The 20,500-nt window shown below is 42.0% G+C and overlaps 1 protein-coding gene across 1 annotated transcript in view; it reads right to left on the reverse strand.

Moving 5' to 3' along the window:
* Nucleotides 1–4,020, reverse strand: part of LOC122877981 (adenylate cyclase type 1-like) — a 51,361-nt gene extending 47,341 nt beyond the window's left edge. The window contains exon 1 of the mRNA XM_044200232.1: nucleotides 647–4,020. Coding sequence (XP_044056167.1) covers nucleotides 647–1,261 — 615 coding nt within the window. The 5' untranslated portion in view covers nucleotides 1,262–4,020. The remainder of the gene's footprint in view (nucleotides 1–646) is intronic.
* Between the last annotated feature and the right edge of the window lie 16,480 nt (nucleotides 4,021–20,500).

Below are 20,500 nucleotides of genomic sequence, written 5' to 3' on the forward strand. Positions count from 1 at the left end.
GTAGACACAGCTTAATTTAAGGGGTCACAAGCCAGAAAGGTTGGGAACCACTGACTGTCTTATAAATATGTCAGAAACCATATTTAACAAGATGCTGATGTGGGGAAAGCACATCCTAAATACTAAAATTATTACTTCTACCTACAATCTGGGTCACAGGGACCAGTCAGGAATCAGCACTACGTTGTGTATGTGGCTCTGCAGGATCCTCCCCGCCTGTTTCAGCACCGGCAGCTGGAAAGCTCCTCGTCTGCTTCATTACCGAGGTGCGCAAAAGCGAAACTTTCTGCTCGCTTCCAGTTTTACAACTACAGTATCCTGGAGCTAAAATCGATCACTGAGGGTGTTTTGAACCGGTTCTTCTCCAGGGAAAGTCGGATGAGTGAGCATACTGTTTCCCAGCACCACTTTACATTCATACAGTTACTTCATAGCCCAGCTGGGAGCTTCCCAGTACAACTACATTCTTCTACACTGGAGTGGCTGCAAGGGTACTTGGACTGTAGTGTTTGAGTGAAGGGGGGTCTCAGCCCACTGCCGATTTGATATGATGATGGCTTAAGTGAAGAAACTGTCATCTAAACATAAGGCAGTAGAGTTGGTTGAGTGACTGAGGAGCTGACGGGGATGCAGGTGCAGCACTTACCGGTCGCCACAGCTTCTGTTTCCTTCCCGTGACCGACGTCGCTATAACAATGAAGTGGGATGCAGCCAGCATCACCCCGAACAGCACAGCCAGCAGCGTCCGCACCGGCAGCAGCACGTAAGCCACGAGGGTGACCAGCATGAGCTGCCACACGCCTTGCTCAGGGGCACCGGCGCTCACCAGCTCCGCCGTGCCGAGCGCCAACGGGAACGGGCAGCAGAGCAGAGCAAAGGTGAAGCTGAACAGCAGGGCCAGCTTCGCTATTTGCTGCAGCTGCGTCACCTGCAGGTATTTGACGTTGGTGACGATAAACAACGACAGGAATACCACGCAGTGCACCGGGTAGGAGCCCTTGGACAAGGTGAGACGCGGGTTGGACAGCAGCTCCATCAGGGACAGCGACGACGCGGCCACGATGAGCACCGCCAGCGCTTTGAGGGTGGCGGTCTGCTCCAGCTTCAGGTTGTAGTTCTGGAAGAGAGCCTCCAGCTCCTGGCTATTGAACTCGTCCTCGCAGGCGATGGCGCCCAGGGGTGCACCGGCCGGACAGTGACCCTTCCTCCGCCGGGTCTTGACTCTTTCGAATGGCATCTCCTCCATGTTCCGGCCATTCATGAAGCGGGGTGGCGCGCGACCCCTCAACTTTTCGGTTCCTCTCCTCCGTTCGGGAATCGAACCGGCACCCTCTCCCAGTTCATGCGTCCTGGATGTCGGGATGGGTGTCAGAGGGGAGAGGGTGGCAGTGGAGACAACAGAGCCCCGCGCGCGCCCTATCCACAGGTTGACGATTGTTGGTGTGTCGTCAGAAAAGTAGCCCGACCAATGTGCAGCCTCTCTCTCTCTCTCTCTCTCTCTCTCTCTCTCCTCCACCCCCACCCGCCCCCCCACCCCCCTCGGACCACCTGCTGTGCCTGAGACAAGGTTACCGGTGATCCTGCGCTCTAACAGGACTCATAGGAGGCTTGCTTATGATGATAGTCAAAACACCTCACCACGAGGCTCAGCGAACAGCCCTTGTCACACAAAAAAAAAAATTGATGTGACAATATTTTCTCCGGGTTTACTTTCTCTCTTTGTCTCGCCTCTGAGACGCACAGCTCGCACACAAACACACAGTAAATATTACATTCTACTGTGTGTCTTTCTCCCGCTTTAATGTGTTTGAGTGAAATGTCAGTGGTTGGGTGAAGACAGCAGCAAAACAGCGCTGGTGATTTCCCCTCACAGTGTCTGCAGTCAGAGCTGATGTAGTTCCCAGCTAAAAATAGACCAGCTGCACCGGTGGATGGTCCAATATAGCAACGATTTGGTCTTTCCCGCATCTCTTCCCCTCATATATTTTTATTGCAGAGTCAAATGCTCATTTCACACAGAGTTAACAGAAAACCTCGTTACAGAGGGGAGGTAATAGTCGTGCAGGGAGACTAAAAATAGCGCTCTCTCCCCGAATTAACAGTGAAAATGTAAGAATGATGACGTGCATCTTAAAATGTGATGCACCATTGTTATGGTTGAGGGCATGTTTTGTGCATTTTTGCATATTTTGTGCATGCATTTGCGCATATTCCGTGCATTTCTTTGTATTATGCTGTAGGTTATTTAATGTGAGTTTAATTTGAGTTTTTACTGCCAGTTGAAACTTAAACACCCACGAGGATAAATTCGGTCGCTGCAGAACAAACACTGATAGAATAAAGGCATATCTTAATGTAACCAAAAAAAGGACATATACATATGCAACTGACAATGTCAATAAGAATCAGTTAGTAGAACTGTGAATTAAACAATGGGAAAAGATGGGAAATAAGAGAAGGGTAAATGGCTTGCAAAACAGCAGCAGCTGCAGTAGCAAAAATGCAGTCTATGGTAATTGACAGTTTAAAAAAAAAACGTTATATAAGAATATAATGAGCAGAGATCTTCAGGATATCCAAAATGTGCTTATATCCAAATTGAGTCATAAAAATGGGAAGTGTTTATGTGCATGTACATGATATGTGCATGTTTCAATGATTTCAATGTCATATAGGTTATTTAATAGAAGTTTTCACCTCAGGTTGAAATTCGGTAGTGGCAGAACAAATAGTAACAAAATAAAGGCATATTTCAGTGAAAATATCATTTATATTATCATAGAAGGGCATATAAACATGCAATATGGAAAGATAAATGTCAGCTAAATAGTATAAATTATAGGAGCAGAAGTACAACATGGAGAAAAAATCATTATAAAGTTGCCATATAAGAATAGGTTATATGAAATTAAAATGTGCAATGAATTAGAATCACATATCAAGAGGTAGAAAATGAGATTTAAGTGTAAAATATTAGTATTAGTTAGTAATAGTTTACAGCAGAGGTCTTCAGGATATCCATAAAAATTTTCCTATATCACATTAAGAGCTACCAGTCCAATACATAATGGGAAGTATTGACATGCATATGATATATGTATTATATGTATTCACCTTATCATAACATTCCACATAAAGGTTTAACGTACATGCAGAAAAGTGACAGTGTGACACATTCATGTGCATCATTGACTCTTCTCAATGTCCTCATCCCAATTATAATATATTAAGGCTGCAGATTGAGGATAATACTAATATTTAGAGTAGAACACAAAAACGTTTACAGGAATATGTCCATATATCCATATATCCATGTTCATACTGTATGCATAGCCAGATTAATCTGTTTGGGGGGCCTGGGGTGAAAATAAGTTTTATTATAAGTTTCCATCTCTGTGGATCGTATTCCTGTGCTAGAATAACTTCAGGTTTGCTGTGTGGTAATGTGGTGATCAAACACAATTTGGGGAGTCACACTAGTATAAAACTTGAGTTTGACAAAGGAAGGTTCTTGAAGACAAGAAGTCATTAACGACTTTGTGGTCTGGTTTAGACATTGCCATATTTTTTTTATTAATGTTTTATTTGGACATTTTATGTGTGTGTGTGGACCCCTGGAGGATTAGCAACTGCTACGGTTGAAGCTAAAGGAAATACAATAAAATGAAGAAATAAATATACCTTTGCTCTTATCACGTCAGCCTCTATTGTATTTTAGTAGTGTATATTCTGATATTCCCAAAGAAAATTACATTTAACAAAATTACTACAAAATTACAGTAAACCTGGGGGGTTTGGGGCCCCTGGGGGTCTAGGGCCCTAGGGCAGTTGTCCACTTTGCCTGACTCGCCTTCCAGAAATAGTTCAAGCAAAGGACATAGATCTGTTCGTTGGATTGAAATATGAAAAATAGTCCAGGATTGACATGATAATAAAATCCTGTATCAGCAACTGTTTTTACATAAATGCCTCCTCAGCAGTGTGATGCTTTGTCCTCACAGCTTTGCGTTTTAATTACATCTTACATATTAATTGTCTGATCAGACAGGAAGCCAAAATAACAGGCTTTTAAACTCTAAAAGAGGTCCTCTTTAGTGCACATTTGTACCTTCAGAAGACAAGTGCAGGTGTTTCAGTGGCCTGACCTTGCTTTCATGTGTCAGATCGCAACGATCTCTGAGGAAGTCAATGGACTGACTCATCAATGAAGAAGTCAATGTGAAGCACTTTGGGTCCTCCTAACAAAAACTCTCTACATGCGCACCGTCAATTACTATGTGGTCAATATCCACTATCATCCAGCGTGTATTAAATCAATAGGCTGCAGAGTCGAGATCACAACAGCAAGAAGAAAGACAATCTGACCCCCATTTGAGGGAAGATAAGATTTTGTCTAGTGGTCCTGCTAAGAGCTCACACATTCTTGTTGTAAAGTCCCTGCACTGTCTTACAGTTAGTCTGAAGATGTTAAGCTCCAAACCTGTCTATAAACCTTTTCATGGCCTTATTTGCCTGTGAATGGGTCGACATCCTGCAAAGATATGTCCCTGAAAGAGTCCCCTTTCTGCTGCCCACTGTACCAAGACAGTGGGATGGTCCACAATGGAACAACATGTGAGAAAACGTTCATTAGCACTATTTGGAAAATTTCCAAGTTTTCAAATTCCAAAAAGCATCCACGATAAACTGTTATCAGTGAGAGACAGATATTAACTAATGGTAACACTTTATTTTAAGCCCACTATTTAGCATTTATAAGCAGTTAATAAAAAATGAATACATGATAATGTAATCGTACGCAGTTGTATGGATAGTTTTAAGTATTAAGTTTTATTTTGTCAACAAGAAGTTATAGTTGCTGACTATTACATTAATGCTTAAAGTCCTTATAGAGAGCCGAAATCATGACATCACCCAGAGCTTTCAGCCATATTACATGGTCATCATCACTCGCTCAAATGGATTATTTTGTCAAACTACTATTTCCAAGGTCAAGAATGAACTTGAACTAGGAATATATGATCATGTGCATATGATGCTTGTGTGTGCGTATGTGCTGTACAGTATATTTTGAATCTGTTTTTTTTTTATGATTTTATAGTGGATTCTTGGGAAACTAGATCTTTGGGCTAAAAGACATCAAAATAAACAAAAAGACTTTCGGTGAAGCTGCTTTCTGCAGGTTTGGACCAAAATTCATTCTGGAGCTGAGAGGACAGAATCATCAGTTGAGGCTTTTAAGCACCTCTTAAAAAACATCATTTCAGTCGGGCTTTTACCTTCCTCATCACTTTTGTTGATTTCAATTTCAACTCACTGATTTTTTTAACTTTATAGGTGCATTTACATGCGTTAAAATTGCCATTGAAGTGTCTGCTTTCTCGTAAAAACGTAAAACACTCTTAGCTGCATCGCTTGTGTATAAGGTGCTATATAAATAAACCTGTCCATGGCGCAGCACTTAAACTGCTTTAAGTTGTTTTGGAACATAAAATGCAGCATTACTTTCACATCTCATATCCACACTGGCTCATCTTTCCTGTTTAGCATCTTCCCAGTGAAGTGATACAGCAGCCAGGCAGAGCACATTAACACACACACACACACACACACACTGGCTCCATTTCTCTCTCTCCTGAAGTAAGTGACAGCTGCAGATTTTTGGACCATCCCTCCCTCCAGGATGGCTGACAGTCCCCCGTTGCCATGGCAACAGAGGCAGTAAGGCTAGCAGTTGTGAACGATATGCTGCTGAGGTGTTTCCCAATCTGACGCCCAGGCTCCCTCTCTCAATCTTTTGTCTCTCTTGTGTTGCTGTCTCTCTCTCTCTCTCTTTCTCTCTCTCTTCTCTGTCTGACTTCCTTTCAGGTGGTTTGAGTTTATGAGTGCAGCTGATGTGTTTGTATGAGTCTGCGCCGCGGTGACACAGCGCCCTGCCCTACTGGCTCATTGTGCTCACTGACATTTCTCCAAATTGAGGCTCTGACATGAAGGACGGGGTGGTGCAGATGAAAGCTTCAGAGGTGATCGAACCACACAAACCTTCCCACCAAGTATGCAAAAACACAGACAGTGGGTGGGTGGAGGAGGGTGGAAGAGGGTGTAGACATGCAATGGTAGCCGTGTGTGGTACAAGGTTGTGTGTGTGTGTGCACATGTGTAGGCCTAGAACAAGTAAATTCATAAATTTAAAATAAACTTTGAAAATGTCAGACCAAGTCTAGCGTTGCCCCAAACCAGGTGACCCCGAGATTGCAGCTTTGATTTGTCATGCGCCCTGCTCCCGTAATCACAGCCAGGTGATTTCCTGTTCTTGGACCCGGTGTGTATGTGTGTGTGTGTGTGTTTGTGTGTGTGTGTGGGTGGGTGTTTCATGTTCTTATATCCCGGTGGGGACTTTAACCTGAATGCACACGGACCCAGGCGGACTTGTGTCATCGTGGGGACAAAAATTGAGTTGAGGTCCCCACAGGTAGAGACTGCTTTTTGAGGGTTAAAACTTGGTTTTAGGGTACAGGTTACAATTAGGTTAAGGTTAGGGTTAGTGTTAGGGTACGTGTGTGTGTGTGGGTGTGTCTGTGTGTGTGTGTGTGTGTGTGTGTGATGAGAGCAAGTTGGCAGGGAGACACAGAGACAGATAAATGGGAAAACAGCAGACTGGGATCTTCAGCACATTCATGAATAGGAGCCCTCCACCGGGGCTGAGGAAGCTGCTGCTGCTGCTGCAGTGTTGTTTGCATTCATGAATAAACCTGCTGCCATTCATATAAACACAATTAGCTCCATGCTTCTCCTGTGGAAGACAGGAATAGATGAACACAGAAACCAGCTCTCATGCATAAATGCTGATATTTATACAGCCACGATGAGCACCGCCATTTATAAAGACCTCATGAACCGCATTGTCCACATAATCACTCTGCACCACTAAATGGATTTATTCTTACATCTTAATGTGATGTTAGCATGTAAAAATTGCTAAAGCGCGAACAGAATGAAAAAAATTCTAGTTAAACCTTTAAATCTGTTTTTGACACCTCTATACTGTTGCTTTAACGTATTTTTAAAGCACTCAACAGTCAGCAGATTGTACGTATGCATCCATATGCACAAGAGGGGAAATGAAAAAGATGAGAGAAACACAAAAAGAGAGTGTTGAGCAGTAGGCTGTGTGTTAAAGTGTGTAAATGTGTGTGTGTGTGTGTGTGTGGCCTCTTGGGTTGCAGTGTGTGTGTGGGAGTGCTATTGAGAGATATTTTTAATTCTGTGTGTCAGCTCCTCTCATCTCCCTCAGCAAGAGATGTTAGAGGGAAGCTGAAAAACATTTCCAATGCAACTATCATTTAAACACACACTCACACACACACACACACACACACACACACACGTCTGCCTACATGCACACGCACACTGCCAGATTGTCAGTGTTTTTTTATGAATTTCCCTCGGAGTGCTGAGGGAATTTTACATGAATACGATTCAAATATGAATGCGATCCTGAATGCATACAATTCCAGATGAATCCAAAATCTGCATGTCAAGCCACAAAAAAACACTTCAATCTGATGCTTAAGGTGATAAAAGATTAAACAGATTAACTGTTCCTCGCCGCTTATAAGAAGAAATCAACAACTTTTGGTGTTTAGTTTGAAAGTAAAAAAGAGGCTTTTAATTCTCCCGACACCTTAGAGCCGAAGTGACTAAATAATACCTCACCATACAGTAGATGATGACAATAATAATTCCCTTTGGAGCAGCAGTCGTCGACCTAATGACTTTCTTCCATGCCACTGCTTTTAGGAGTGTGTAAAGTCACTGTGGACTGCAAAGTAGGATTAAGGTCGTCCTGGTGGAATACGGCCCAGGATTTCTCTGAAGGAAAAGGTAAATGGATTTTGCTCACACTCCTATTCTCAGTGAAGCTAGAGAAAAAACACATTTGTCTCAATCATGTCACACAGCAGGGTGAGTTTATGTGGCCACCGTCAGCATGAAAGATACTCTAGTCTATTTGACTATCCAGACATGACAGATCAGCAATCTAAAATCTACAGACATCTATATTCTAGATGTATGTGTATTGATAAAAATTATGTTCTCAAGCCTTTCTTGATGCATCAGGACATTATTAGCATCATGGCTGTTAAACATTAAAGATGGATCTCAAAGGTGAGTCACAGGAAGATGATTCTTCAGATGATTCTGTAGGAAATGTAGTATCTGAATTTATTAACTGTTGACTGAAAAGCTAAATACGTACTTGAGGCTGCTAGGTTGCAGATTACACTATAAACTACACTGCAGTCCATTAGTATGAACAATGACTTTGAGGTTAAACTGCTGACTGTCAGCTTTATTAAGGGTGCTAAAGTTTCACATTTCACAGATTTTTTTCACCAGAAAAACAACACTTGTTTTCATGACAAGTGACCTCAGGCGAAGCAAAGGCAGGAGCAGTGTAATGTTGCTCTAATGCCACAAAGGTTCTTAAAGGTGGGGTATGCGATTCTAATCCAATACACTTCTTTTTGTCAAATTCAGCAAATATCTCCACACGGTCCACTAGCTGTCCATACAGTGTGTGTGCTGAGAAAAAATCTGGTGTTTGTACACAGCCCTGGCTCTGTAAATGGGAAATACACAAAGTGGCTCGGATGGGGCCACACAACATTATTCCAGCCATGATTTGTGTGTCAGGTAATGTTAAATGACTTGCCCACGGACATTCAGCTTACTTGCTAGTTTACCAAGATATGCTGTTGTTGTGATGTTAGCTATAGTAGCAGGAGAGTTGTGAGTATCGCTGTCTGGAGCTGGTGTGCTGGCTCTGGGAAACGTCTCTGCCTCTCTGGCTGTTAGCTTTGTAGCAATAACTGTAGGGACTGTTTGCTAAACCACAACCTAGCTAAGCTAACCCACAACTTAGCTAATGTTAGTTGTATTACTTGCTGTGTTGTTGTTCACTCTGTATCATGGTATTTGTCAATCACCAAACTTGGAAACCTGGGCATTAACACCTCCATTTGCAATTGGATTATGGACTTACTTACTTGACAAACAGACCTTGGCTTGTTAGATCAGGCCACAACTGTTCCCCCACCATCACACTCAACACTGGCATACCACAGGGCTGTGTGCTGAGCCCCTTCCTCTACTCCCTCTTCACACTTGACTGCAGGCCTGTGCATGGATCTAACGGCATCATCAAGTTTGCAGACGATACTACGGTGATTGGTCTCATCAGCAACAATGATGAGACTGCCTACAGGGAGGAGGTCCAGCACCTGGCCACATGGTGCACAGACAATACCTTGTTCCTTAACACCTCCAAGACAAAGGAGCTCATCGTGGACTTCAGGAAGGAGAGAGGAGGCACACATGACCTGATCCACATTAACGGGATGGCTGTTGAGCGTGTCTCCAGCTTCAAGTTCCTGGGGACCCATATTTTGGAGAACCTGTCCTGGACCACCAACACCTCCTGCCTGGTCAAGAAGGCTCACCAGCGCCTCTTCTTTGTGAGGAGACTGAAGAAGAACCAGCTGTCCTCAGCTATCCTGGTGAACATCTATCGCTGCACAGTAGAGAGCATCCTCACCAACTGTGTTACAGTCTGGTATGGGAACTGCTCTGCTGCAGAGCGCAAGACACTGGAGTGGGTGGTGAAAACTGCCCAGCGCATCACAGGGACTCCACTTCCAACCATTGAGAACATCCAGAGGAAACGCTGTCTGCGTCAAGCCTGCAGCATTCTTAAGGACTCAACTCACCCCACCCAGAGACTGTTTTCTCCCCTGCCTTCTGGCAGGCGCCTCAGGTGCCTCAGGACAAGGACCAGCAGACTGAGAAACAGCTTTTTTCCCAGAGCTGTCTTCCTACTGAACTCTACTCGCTGTTGATTCCACTGTCCCCTCATATACCTTAACTTAAATGCTGCTATATTGATATTGTTTTTGCTACATGTACCACTGCATCATTTGCACTCCAGCACTATGTACTGAATACTGCAATAACTCATCTACTGCACTGTTAACTATTTCCATAAATTGCACTACTTTATATTCATTGCACTACTGTTCTGCCCAGTCCAATTCATTATTGTACATATCCATCAGTATACTTCTGTTTATAGTAATTCCATCTGTATATAATGTCCATAGTACCACTTGTAAAATATTTTCATAATACTGTTCTATCCTGCATTTATGCACACACTTTATATCCTGCACTTGCTTATTGCACTTCTGGTGAGACCTAAACTGCATTTCGTTGCCTTGTTTCGTTGTTTCGTTACATGTGTAATGACAATAAAGTTTAATCTAAAATTTGTCACAGTATTGGATTTCTCCAGAATTGCATACCCCACCTTTAAGGTGCTTTCAGACAGTGAGTGGTTACTGCTGCGTCTGCCACTCAGTGACACCAAAGTTCTGTATTTTCAGTGGGTGACCTGTACCATACACTACAGTTTGCTACTATCCACCTACTCTAATCTCATCCCTTAGCCAAAAACATCGGGGTGTAGCTTTAAATAGAGGAAATGATTAGCAATATGCTATACATAACTAATATGTTAACTATCCCAGACCGCATAATCAGACTTTGAAGTTGATGTTGCTTCAAGACTATTTTCGTTTGTTGATATGTTGGTTCACTACTGGTGAAGCGTTTTATAGTTCAAGGAATTTCAGATACCAGTAAAATTATTTTACGGTGGTTTTGTAATAGTCATATATGTTTTGGGGAGCACTGACAAACTAGATCAGCAAACACTCATATGGGTCATTTTGGAGGGCGGTGCAAAAGATTTATTTTGTCGTTTCGGTTGGAGGACTAGTTGTCCATTTTAGGTGAAAAGTGTAGCCCTTTTTATATGCAATCTGCAAAGTTTAGGACAGTACAGCAGGAAATAATCCAAAACAAATAGACATGGCATCCAAGGACTTTTTTGGTGGAGGGGTTAGTCACATGACAAGTCCTGCTGATAATGTGTCTTACGGCTGAACACCAGACTGAGGGCAAAAAGCCCTCAAAACAAGCAGGAAAGGGAAGCAAGCTGCAGTACAAACCTGGCGGAGCATCAGCAGGGGGGATACCAAGAGTCTTCTGATGTCTGTGAGTTGAAGACTTCAGACAGTCAAACTGCAAAGGACCTGACAGCAAATAATGAATATGATGATTTATGTTGAAGTTAATTTGACTTATTACTTTTATACTGTGTATAAAAGGGCAATAATTTCAACACTGTTGAATGATGTAGACACTCTTAAATAAAGCTGAAAGACTTTAAACAATAATTCCAGTTTATTACACTTTGGATCTTATTTTCATCATTTCTATTAGTTATAATGATAACCAAAGTACTGTAATGGCAGACATCTGGGAACATGGCAACATCGCTACAACAAAATACAGAAGATGAGATGACCAAGTAGGTTCAGTTTAGCCAGAGGGTCTTAACCACTTTATGTGGAGGTGAAACTGAAGCGCACTTGAAATGTTGGTAATACTTAACAACCCACAAAAGCAACAGCCAGTGACACTGTGTATGAGGTCTTGCGCAGACAGAATCTTTCTCTCAATCTTTGGAAAATATTTTCAGAACTAGAATAAGAAGTAAGTGATAGAAGTAAGAGACAAGATGTCACAACCTTGTAATTACAGAGAGCTTCATAAAATCATAAACTGTCTGCTCCTATAGCATTTTTCTACACAAAATGTTGAGTAAATATCTAGAATACAAAGGAAACTTGCAAGTCCAGTTGCCTTTATCTGACAACTTCAAGATTTCATCTGACCTGGATGACTGCTAGTCTTTATAGATATGTTGAAAGAATAAATTTGTCAGTTTGATTTTAACTTTACCTCCTGCATCCTGTAAATGTTCCTCTTGACCAAAAACCAAAAGGAGGCTCAGAAAAATTAGAAAAAGAATGTAATGAAGGTGTCAGCTCTCACAGTCCTGATGTTGACATGAGTTGAAAGTATTATCTCTTGTGCTACCTGTTCTGCGAGTGCAGTTCAATAGTTTCATTATTTTCAGATGAGGGAGTAGCAGGTGGCCAGTCTGATCAATGCAGGAGCTGGGCTGAGAGACAGAGAAACCCTCGGTGACCGCGGTCTGGGGTCGACTTCACAATCAACCTGACACATCAAATATTCAGCAGCGGCTCGGTGACACTCTGAAACTGCCCGCTCTGGAGACAGAGAGGAGGGAAAGCCATGGACATTATCACAAATCACCAGGAGCTGTGTGTGTGTGTGTGTGTGTATTTGCTAGTGAGGACTGAAACACATTTTTTACCTACAAAGTGAGGACATTTTGGCCTGTCCTCACAACTTGAAAGGACTGTTTGAAGGTTAAGACTTGGTTTTAAAGCTTAGATTAGAATTAGTTTATGGTTAGTGTTAGGGTTAGGAATACATTATGTCAATGATGGTCCTCACAAAGATAGAAGTACAAGGATGTGTGTGTGTGTGTGTGTGTGTGTGTGTGTGTGTGTGTGTGTTTCCACACTTTACACTGGCACCTATCCCCGACAGATTATAGCGCCACACATCAAATATTAAAGCGGCGGTGTGAATTATTGATCCCAATCAATGTTTGCAGATCAGAGCTCTCAGCTGGCGGGGGGGGGGGGCTAAATGGACAGCTGAGCAGCCGTGTAGAGCCCCATATACACTCCTGCTGTACAGAGATGAAGCTGAAACATCTAACACTGATAATTAACCCTGTGATGAACATCAAGACAGCTCACATGTTACAAAAGTATCAGATTTACGTTATGTGAATCAGTCCGTTCAGAAATTTGTGGAAATTCCAAATTCATCCAATCCCTATAATATCTGTGAGAGGTTGTATGTTTTTTTCCTCGAAGCTTTTCCACAAAAATGTTCAAACTGTAAGATTGCTTGCCAATTTTACCAATCGCCACTGTCATCACATCACATTAAATAATCCAATTCAGAACCACTTTTATCAGACAAAATCAAATAAAAATCTAGCCTCAATCTCAACTAACTTGTAACTACAGTGCAGAGCCCTCTTTTTCCCCAGAACTTGTCTTTTCATGGCATGGTTATGTTTAGGAAAAGACTGTGGTTATGGAAAATAAACTGTAGTTAAGGTAATGTTAAGGTTAGGCACCTAAAAAACTTGGTTAATGTTAGGGAAAGATCTTGGTTACATATTTTTTTAAAGGGAGTCTTGGATGGTGTGGGCGTCGAGGAAAGTTGAAGTCTTTATGGTAATGAGCTATGACACGGTTTGGCAGCAACCAATCAGAATTTAAAAGTCTTCCGCTTGAGAGAATTCCAGAGAACACAATTATGTAAACTTTGGTTCCGACCAAACAATAGTTCCCAAGCAAAATGGAGAAGAGGCTGATAATTGCTGTGGCGATATAATAATATATGACGTGAACCTGTTTGCGTACAGGGACACAAGTAAAAAAAAATGATGCGTGGACTAAGGTGTCTGACATTGTTGGTGTTCCTGGTGAGTTGGTGCATTATATATTTTCTGAAAATGGGAGGGAATTGCATGCTAACTTCAGCGCCATAGCATGCAAAACAGTACCTTCACATTTAAAAGATTTCATGTGGTTAACTTATACCCTACTTGTGGTCAGTCTGGACACCGATCAATAAGCTCCTTTAAATAAAGTTTGCAAGACCAAGCATTCAATCTATGTCAGAACGTCCACAAATCTTTTGACAGCATTGTTGACAGGGCAGCCAGAGCGAATTTTGACACTCTCGCCAGCGGTGGTCTGAACGCACAGTTAGCGCCAGTTTTGCAAGTGCAGGGCTCCGCGGTCAAGTTAGCAATAATAAATGTGCAACGTCCTGTTTTTTGTCACAGGTGGTTAACATTGTGAAATGGTCGCAGTATGGTTAGGGTTAGGTTTAGGCACCAAAACTACTTGGTTAATGATAGGGAAAGATCCTGATTACAGTTAAAACAACAGCGAACATTAATTGCAGGTCTCTGACGGAAAGTGGTTTTCCACATGACAGTTGGATGCACCACATACGACCTCCACACCCTTACGTTTTATCTCACTACATAAAGGGCACACTACTTCTTGCATTGGCACCAAACGTTGGCACTGGACTTGCAATGTAAACACAATACCAAGGGGTACTGGGCTGGGCAGTGGTGTTTCAAGGTGTACACCTACATATTGGAACAACAGCAGTCCTACCACTTTTTTTTTTAAACAGCAAGACAAAGTCAGGTCTACAGTTACACAATCTGAGCAAAACACCCTAAAAAAAAAAAAACGTTGAAAGTCAGCAGCTTCACCTCTTAGTCACTTCATTTCAAATTCAATGTGCTGGAAGACAAAGCCAACACAACAAAGAAATGTGTCACTGTCCAAACGCTGCACTGTATTCCCCTGTCTGTTTTTCCTGAACACACACACATACACTGACACACTCACAGGTAGAGCAGCTGTGAGTCCCACATCTGATTATGTTATTCACACTGGGCAGGAAACACAAGTGGAAGCGTGCCTCATCTGAGTGTAAAATACACAGAGGACGAGGCTGCTCCATCACATTAAATGACATAACTAGTTTACATCACCGCTGCTTTACTGCGTGCAGGGAACAAAACTGACAGATTAGAACAGTGGAGCCTTGCAATCCATAAATCGGTTTGTTTATGTACTAGAATTGTTAATGCAGCGTGCTGGTTTGCCAGCCTTAGTTGTGTCTGAGCATCTCTAAAACCCCCAGGGTCTGTGCTACAACTGGTGATTAGCATTTACATAATGAGCTAAATGTTAGCTGCTGCCTTAAACTGCTACTTCTCAGCTGTAGGGAGCAGGCTGACCTCCACTGAAACGAACAGAAAGGCTTGGGGAAGGGGATGGGACAATGACGACAATGTGGTAGGATAATGTTGAGGTTCAAAATTGTATTTTTAAAGAATAAGTCTGGTGATATTCAGTATTTTTTTATTCTCACCAAATCCCATGAAAAGACCCAAAGCAAAAGTATTCAAAGCCTGATATATCTTCTTCCTCTGTGCCATAGTGCTCCACTGTTGTCCAAAAACTCATCAATGAGCCATACTGTTGCACTGGGTGACATGTCATGTACAGTACATGTCATGTCACCCAGTACACACACACTGTAGTTTATTATTTTGACTCAGTCCCACACACACCGTCCTGCTGCCCCAAATACTCACTAGAGCACCAAATGTGGATTAATCCACGGCTGAAAATAGTCCTTAACAAATGCATTATTTCCTACCTGTTTGAGTAACGTTTCCTAAAAACTACAGTGACCAGCTGTTTTAGGATTTAAAAAAAATTTAATTCTATACTTGTGATATACCAGTTTTATAGATTTTTCAGTAAGAACCAATGGGGTGAGAAGCACAGACATGTGAGACAGACTAACACATTATTGATTTGGGTCTTTTCATGGGATTTGTTGACAGTAACAAAAATATCACCAACTTTGGCCTTTAACATCTGACCAGGAACAACAGGTGAAAATTAGCCTCCTAGGCTAACTCTGGCTTAGCCTGGGAACCAGACGAATCTGTGAGTTCATGTTTTATTTGCTCTGGCAGATGTGTCTGGTCCCCCTCCGGTTCAGATAGATTTCCAGCCGACCTGGCCCAGATCAGGCCAGTTACAACCATTTATCTAATATGGGGCGGGTTTGATACGATGACTGTACAGAGCAGCGCAACTTTATTGGCTGTTGAGGCGTTTTCATAAACAACCAAGATGGCTGCCGCTGATTAATGTTCTGTTGAATCCAATGGCGTCAGTATTAAACAAACTGGACCTCAACATTTGTTCACAGACATATCCATGCTACACCATCACATCTCATCTCTGCACGCTGTAGTCTGTTTACATTTTTCTGTCACTCAGCGCTACGTCACACATTTTGTTGCTCTGCTTGGTTGTAGGTCTATTCAATTGCATCCAGAGGCATTTTGGTCTGTGCCCATTGATAACGCCCCTAGGAAATCGAAAATGAGGCTATTTTTTTTCAATCATTAAGCATATTTAAAGGAGCTGTAAGCAACATTCATTGCCAGTAAATATTGCACTAGAACACCAGCATGTCAGACCAAAACAAAGGGGCACTACAGCACACCAGATTCCATTGAGGAAAACAGTAATTTTACCTAGCAGATCATCGTTAAACATACTTCATTCAAACTCGACATAAACAAAATAAAACTCACCAAAACTGTCTTTGTTAGTCTTTCCACTGTTCCAACAATCACAAACTCTGGTTTGGTCAAAATCAACCCTTAATTCACCGCGATAGATGAGAAAAGAAACAGCCGTTACCTCGCTCTCCTCACAGATGAACAGTTTCACACGGAGGGACTCACATGAACTAACACGCACACACGGACGGTGCGGCTGTATAAACAAAGCACAGTGTAGCTGCGATAACATCACACAGAGGGGGTGTGACGTCATTCTCTGCTCAGGACGCTATTATTCCACTGTATCTTTACATAGCAAATAAGTGTTTGCTGCTATATTAATATTCAGAATCTCATAATCTCATCTCATAATCTCTCAGAACCTTTAAAAAATAAAAATAAATAAATGGATGACGTCTCTCGCAGGCCAGTACCTAGGATTTTAGAAATACTAAGGTCAGGAGTCCCTAAGCCCCACCCCCTCAGAAAAGATTTGGCTATCGAACCAAAAAAACGTCATAATCTTCCTCAAGTGGTTGAAGGAATAGTTGAGAAATATACATTCGCTTTCTTCCTGAGAGTTAGATGAGAAGATCAGCACCTCTAAAACTCACTAATTAACCATTTATATTTCCTTTGTTTAATCCGTACAAAATCCGAAGAGTAAAAGTGACAATTTGCAGTTTTAGGGGGGGTTATGTGCCAGAGTATTTCTTGGCCAGTACCAGTTACCAGGCAACCAGTAGAGACTCCCGTAAGTTTCGGGTCACGAACAAGAAATAGTCCGACACCAAACTGTCGCTTTTACATTTCGTTTTTTTTTTTTTGTGCAGATGAAGATATATATATTATAAGATATAATTTAAGACATTTACTGCACAGACATGAGAGTGATATAGATTTTCCCACCTAACTCCCAGCAAGAAAGTGAATTAGTGTATTTCCCAAAAATATCAAACTATTCTTTTATTTTTAAACTCAGAATTCCCAGAAAAAAATACACAGGACATCATTTGCCCTTAATGGTTTGTCATTTGAAACATCAGCATCATCTGTGTCTCCATTTCTTTGCTCCTCTAAACAAAAACAAATTCTCTGCCTCCCTTTCCCTTCAAAACACAGCCTCTTCCCCCTCTTCCTCCTCTCTATCACAGTCTGTCTTCTCGAAACACAGACAGCTTGCCTGACCGCCTGGAATACACATTCGGATCTGCTTGTCACTTTACATCTCCCTCGTCTTTCCTCTTCTTCTCTCTACTTCTATGTGTCTAGCTCTCTTCCTCATAATCTCTCTACTGTCCATCTCGTCCCCTCCTTTATGTGAGCATGCTGGTCAACAGAGATGTCCTGCTTTTAATTCTTCTGCCGGGGAACCAAGGGAGGACTGGGAGCTTGAGGAGTGGGGCTCTAAATCTAAAGAGTGGGGGCTCTAAATGTAAACAGTGGCATGCAGAGCAGCTTAAGAGGGTTATAAATAGAGCGATAGAGCAAGAGAGGGAGCGAGCAAGAGAGCGATAGAGCGAGAAAGCTTTGCTTACGGAATAAAAATTGCTCCCGACAGTCGGGATTAGTGCTTCCCTGGAGGATTTTCAAAGCCCAATCTGGGGCGATTGGGAAAAGCACCAGCCTCAGTGATCTTAATTCAGTTAAACCCTGCCCAACACAGATAAATAACATAGATGCATGTATGATCGCACTCAATCATACAGAAATATGCATTTATATACACACATGTTTAGCTGGTAGTAGCAGAAGGCAAAGCAGGATGGGTTTGGAAAAAAAGAGCAGTATAGATGTAAAAGAAATGTAGAAGAAAGCGCATGTGGTACACACTGACTGAGCTAGTACAGAGTAGAGCTGTGCGTTTTGGTTGGTCATAATTGAAAGATACACACTAATGCTACCATGAATGTACACACACACACACTCTCTCTCTCTCTCTCTCTCTCTGTCTCACACACACACACACACACCACTGTGAGCCTCATTACCAGCAGATTACTCAGCACCTGATCCTACTAAGCTTGTTAAACAACACTGTTCTGCAGCAAACACACACACACTCAGAGTGAGGAGCTAAGAATAACTATTGTCGTACAAAACAAAACAATGTAAATATTCTTATCAGTAAAATGGCTGACATTCACATATTGTTACTGTCCGTTGGAAAATGGAAAAAAAATCGTGACCTTGGCTTATGAAGCTATGGCTAATGCCAGGTTTAGACTACATGATATCAGCCAGACCCAATAGATGTAGCTCATTTACACTCTACTACAATCCCATGTAGTGTGTAATAGTGTAAGAAAACCCATGCAACTGGGACACATCACGTCCTTTGCCTTCTCTCGCCCAGTACAACTTCTTGTTGGTCCTGAAAGATGGCAAGCTGTGATTGGTTGGGGTCCAACATAAAGTCTGTCATGTCTCCCGGCCAAGTCATGGCAAAAATGCATGACTAATGGTCACCTAATCTGACATAGTGACCACCTTGAAAGGAAATAATACTGTGTAGTTTGATCCCAGCATTCTGTGTTACCAAACAACTGCCTGTTTACACAACCTGCAGAGACCTGACATAATATCACCTTATTAAGTAATTTTAACAGTAAATGTACTGTAAAACAAAAACTATGAGCTATAAGAGGCTAAAAAGGTCTGTTGAGCTGCAGTCAAGAAATTCTCGGTCCTTAATATTTCTAATAAAACCCTTCAAAACCCATTTGGATCATCTCACAAAACTTTAACAAGGCTTATTTCTTAGTAGATTAAAAGTTGATATTTTGGAGATAAATGTCCATGTACATGAGTGTACGTGCAGACGCCCATGCGACCCTTTACTGCTCAACAGTGTGTGAGAAATGATTTGGGAAGCGTGTATACAGTAGCAGTGCTGCGGGCTTCCTTCTGCTGAGGCGCTACACACATCGTGGTTCCCACAGCAACACATTAGCACTCAACTCTACAATGGTGGAGCCAGTAAACAAAATCTGTGTGTGTGTGTGTGTGTGTGTGTGTGTGCTCCTGAACCTCTATCTTTATGAGGGCCAATTTGATTAGTAGACAACAGGGAGGACATTTTAAAAAGTGAGGACAGTTTTGGAAGGTCAGGACCTTTTTGAGCGTGAGCATGTCTTTGGAATGTAATAATTGGGATCAATTCTAGGACATGAGGACATTTTTAGACTGTGAAACTTCATTTTGTAAGGATACTTTTCAAAGTGAGGACATTTTTTCAAAAGTGAGGACATTTTGTCCGGTCCTCACCTCTTCACAGTGCTGTTTGGGGGTTAATATTTGTTCAGGTTAGGGTTAGGGCTAGGGAGTGCATTGAGTCAATGAAGGTCCTCACATGTAAGTACAAACATGTGAGCATATGAATACTCGCATGCACGCAAACATTAAGACATGCACTGATCACTTTCGTTGAGGCTAATTCTTACCTTGAACTGTAACTCTGAACTCTTTCTACCTGTCCGGACACACAAAGTCCTCACAAGAAGAGAAAATCAAGAAAATACACACACATACATGCTGTATATATCCTACACAGTCATACTGCAGATCCTCTGGCTAAAGTTTTTTTTCCTCCAGAATGAATAAAGCATACGTTTTTCTGAGTGTGAATTAAAAATCGATAGCTCTGAGAGTTGCAGGTATGTTGGTGGATGGAGGGGTGGGCGTCTGAGGAATCATGGCTCAAAGTTAATTCACTTTCACAGTTTGCCAGACGAATGAATAAAATATGATGCTCCAGTTTGCAAAGAAGAGGGGAAAGACTCTCTAATTGGAATTTCTGTCGGCTGAACAGAAGTTGTGGGGAGACAAATTATTCACACACACACACACACATACTGTACATTTAATCAAGTTAGTCCATTAGGTAACCCAAGGTGTTGGCATAAGCTACATCCTTGGTGATGTGGGAATATGAACATCTACATTGATCAAAATAGGACAAAAATGCTCTGTGCAGTCATTTGCTTTTTGAAAATGACTCTATATATACTGATTTCCACAACTTTATTCATGGTCCACTCTTACTTTACATCTTATTTTCTCTCCTTTTAACGACCCTAACAGCTACAGAAATACAGAAAGTCAAACATGCGGCCAGAGGTGATAATTCTGAACAAATACTAGTGAAATATTTTCAAATGTTTGTACAAAATAAAGCTGACAAACTTCTGGGAAATCAGCTACACTGCTTCCATCCTCCAAGTCACGCAGCCACTCGCAGACACACAGACAAACACAAGCCCCTGTCCATTAGAGGTCACATGTGGGCGCACAGCTCATAAAACCGGT

The sequence above is a fragment of the Siniperca chuatsi genome, linkage group LG6 (assembly GCF_020085105.1).
Source record: "Siniperca chuatsi isolate FFG_IHB_CAS linkage group LG6, ASM2008510v1, whole genome shotgun sequence".
Taxonomy (NCBI): domain Eukaryota; kingdom Metazoa; phylum Chordata; class Actinopteri; order Centrarchiformes; family Sinipercidae; genus Siniperca; species Siniperca chuatsi.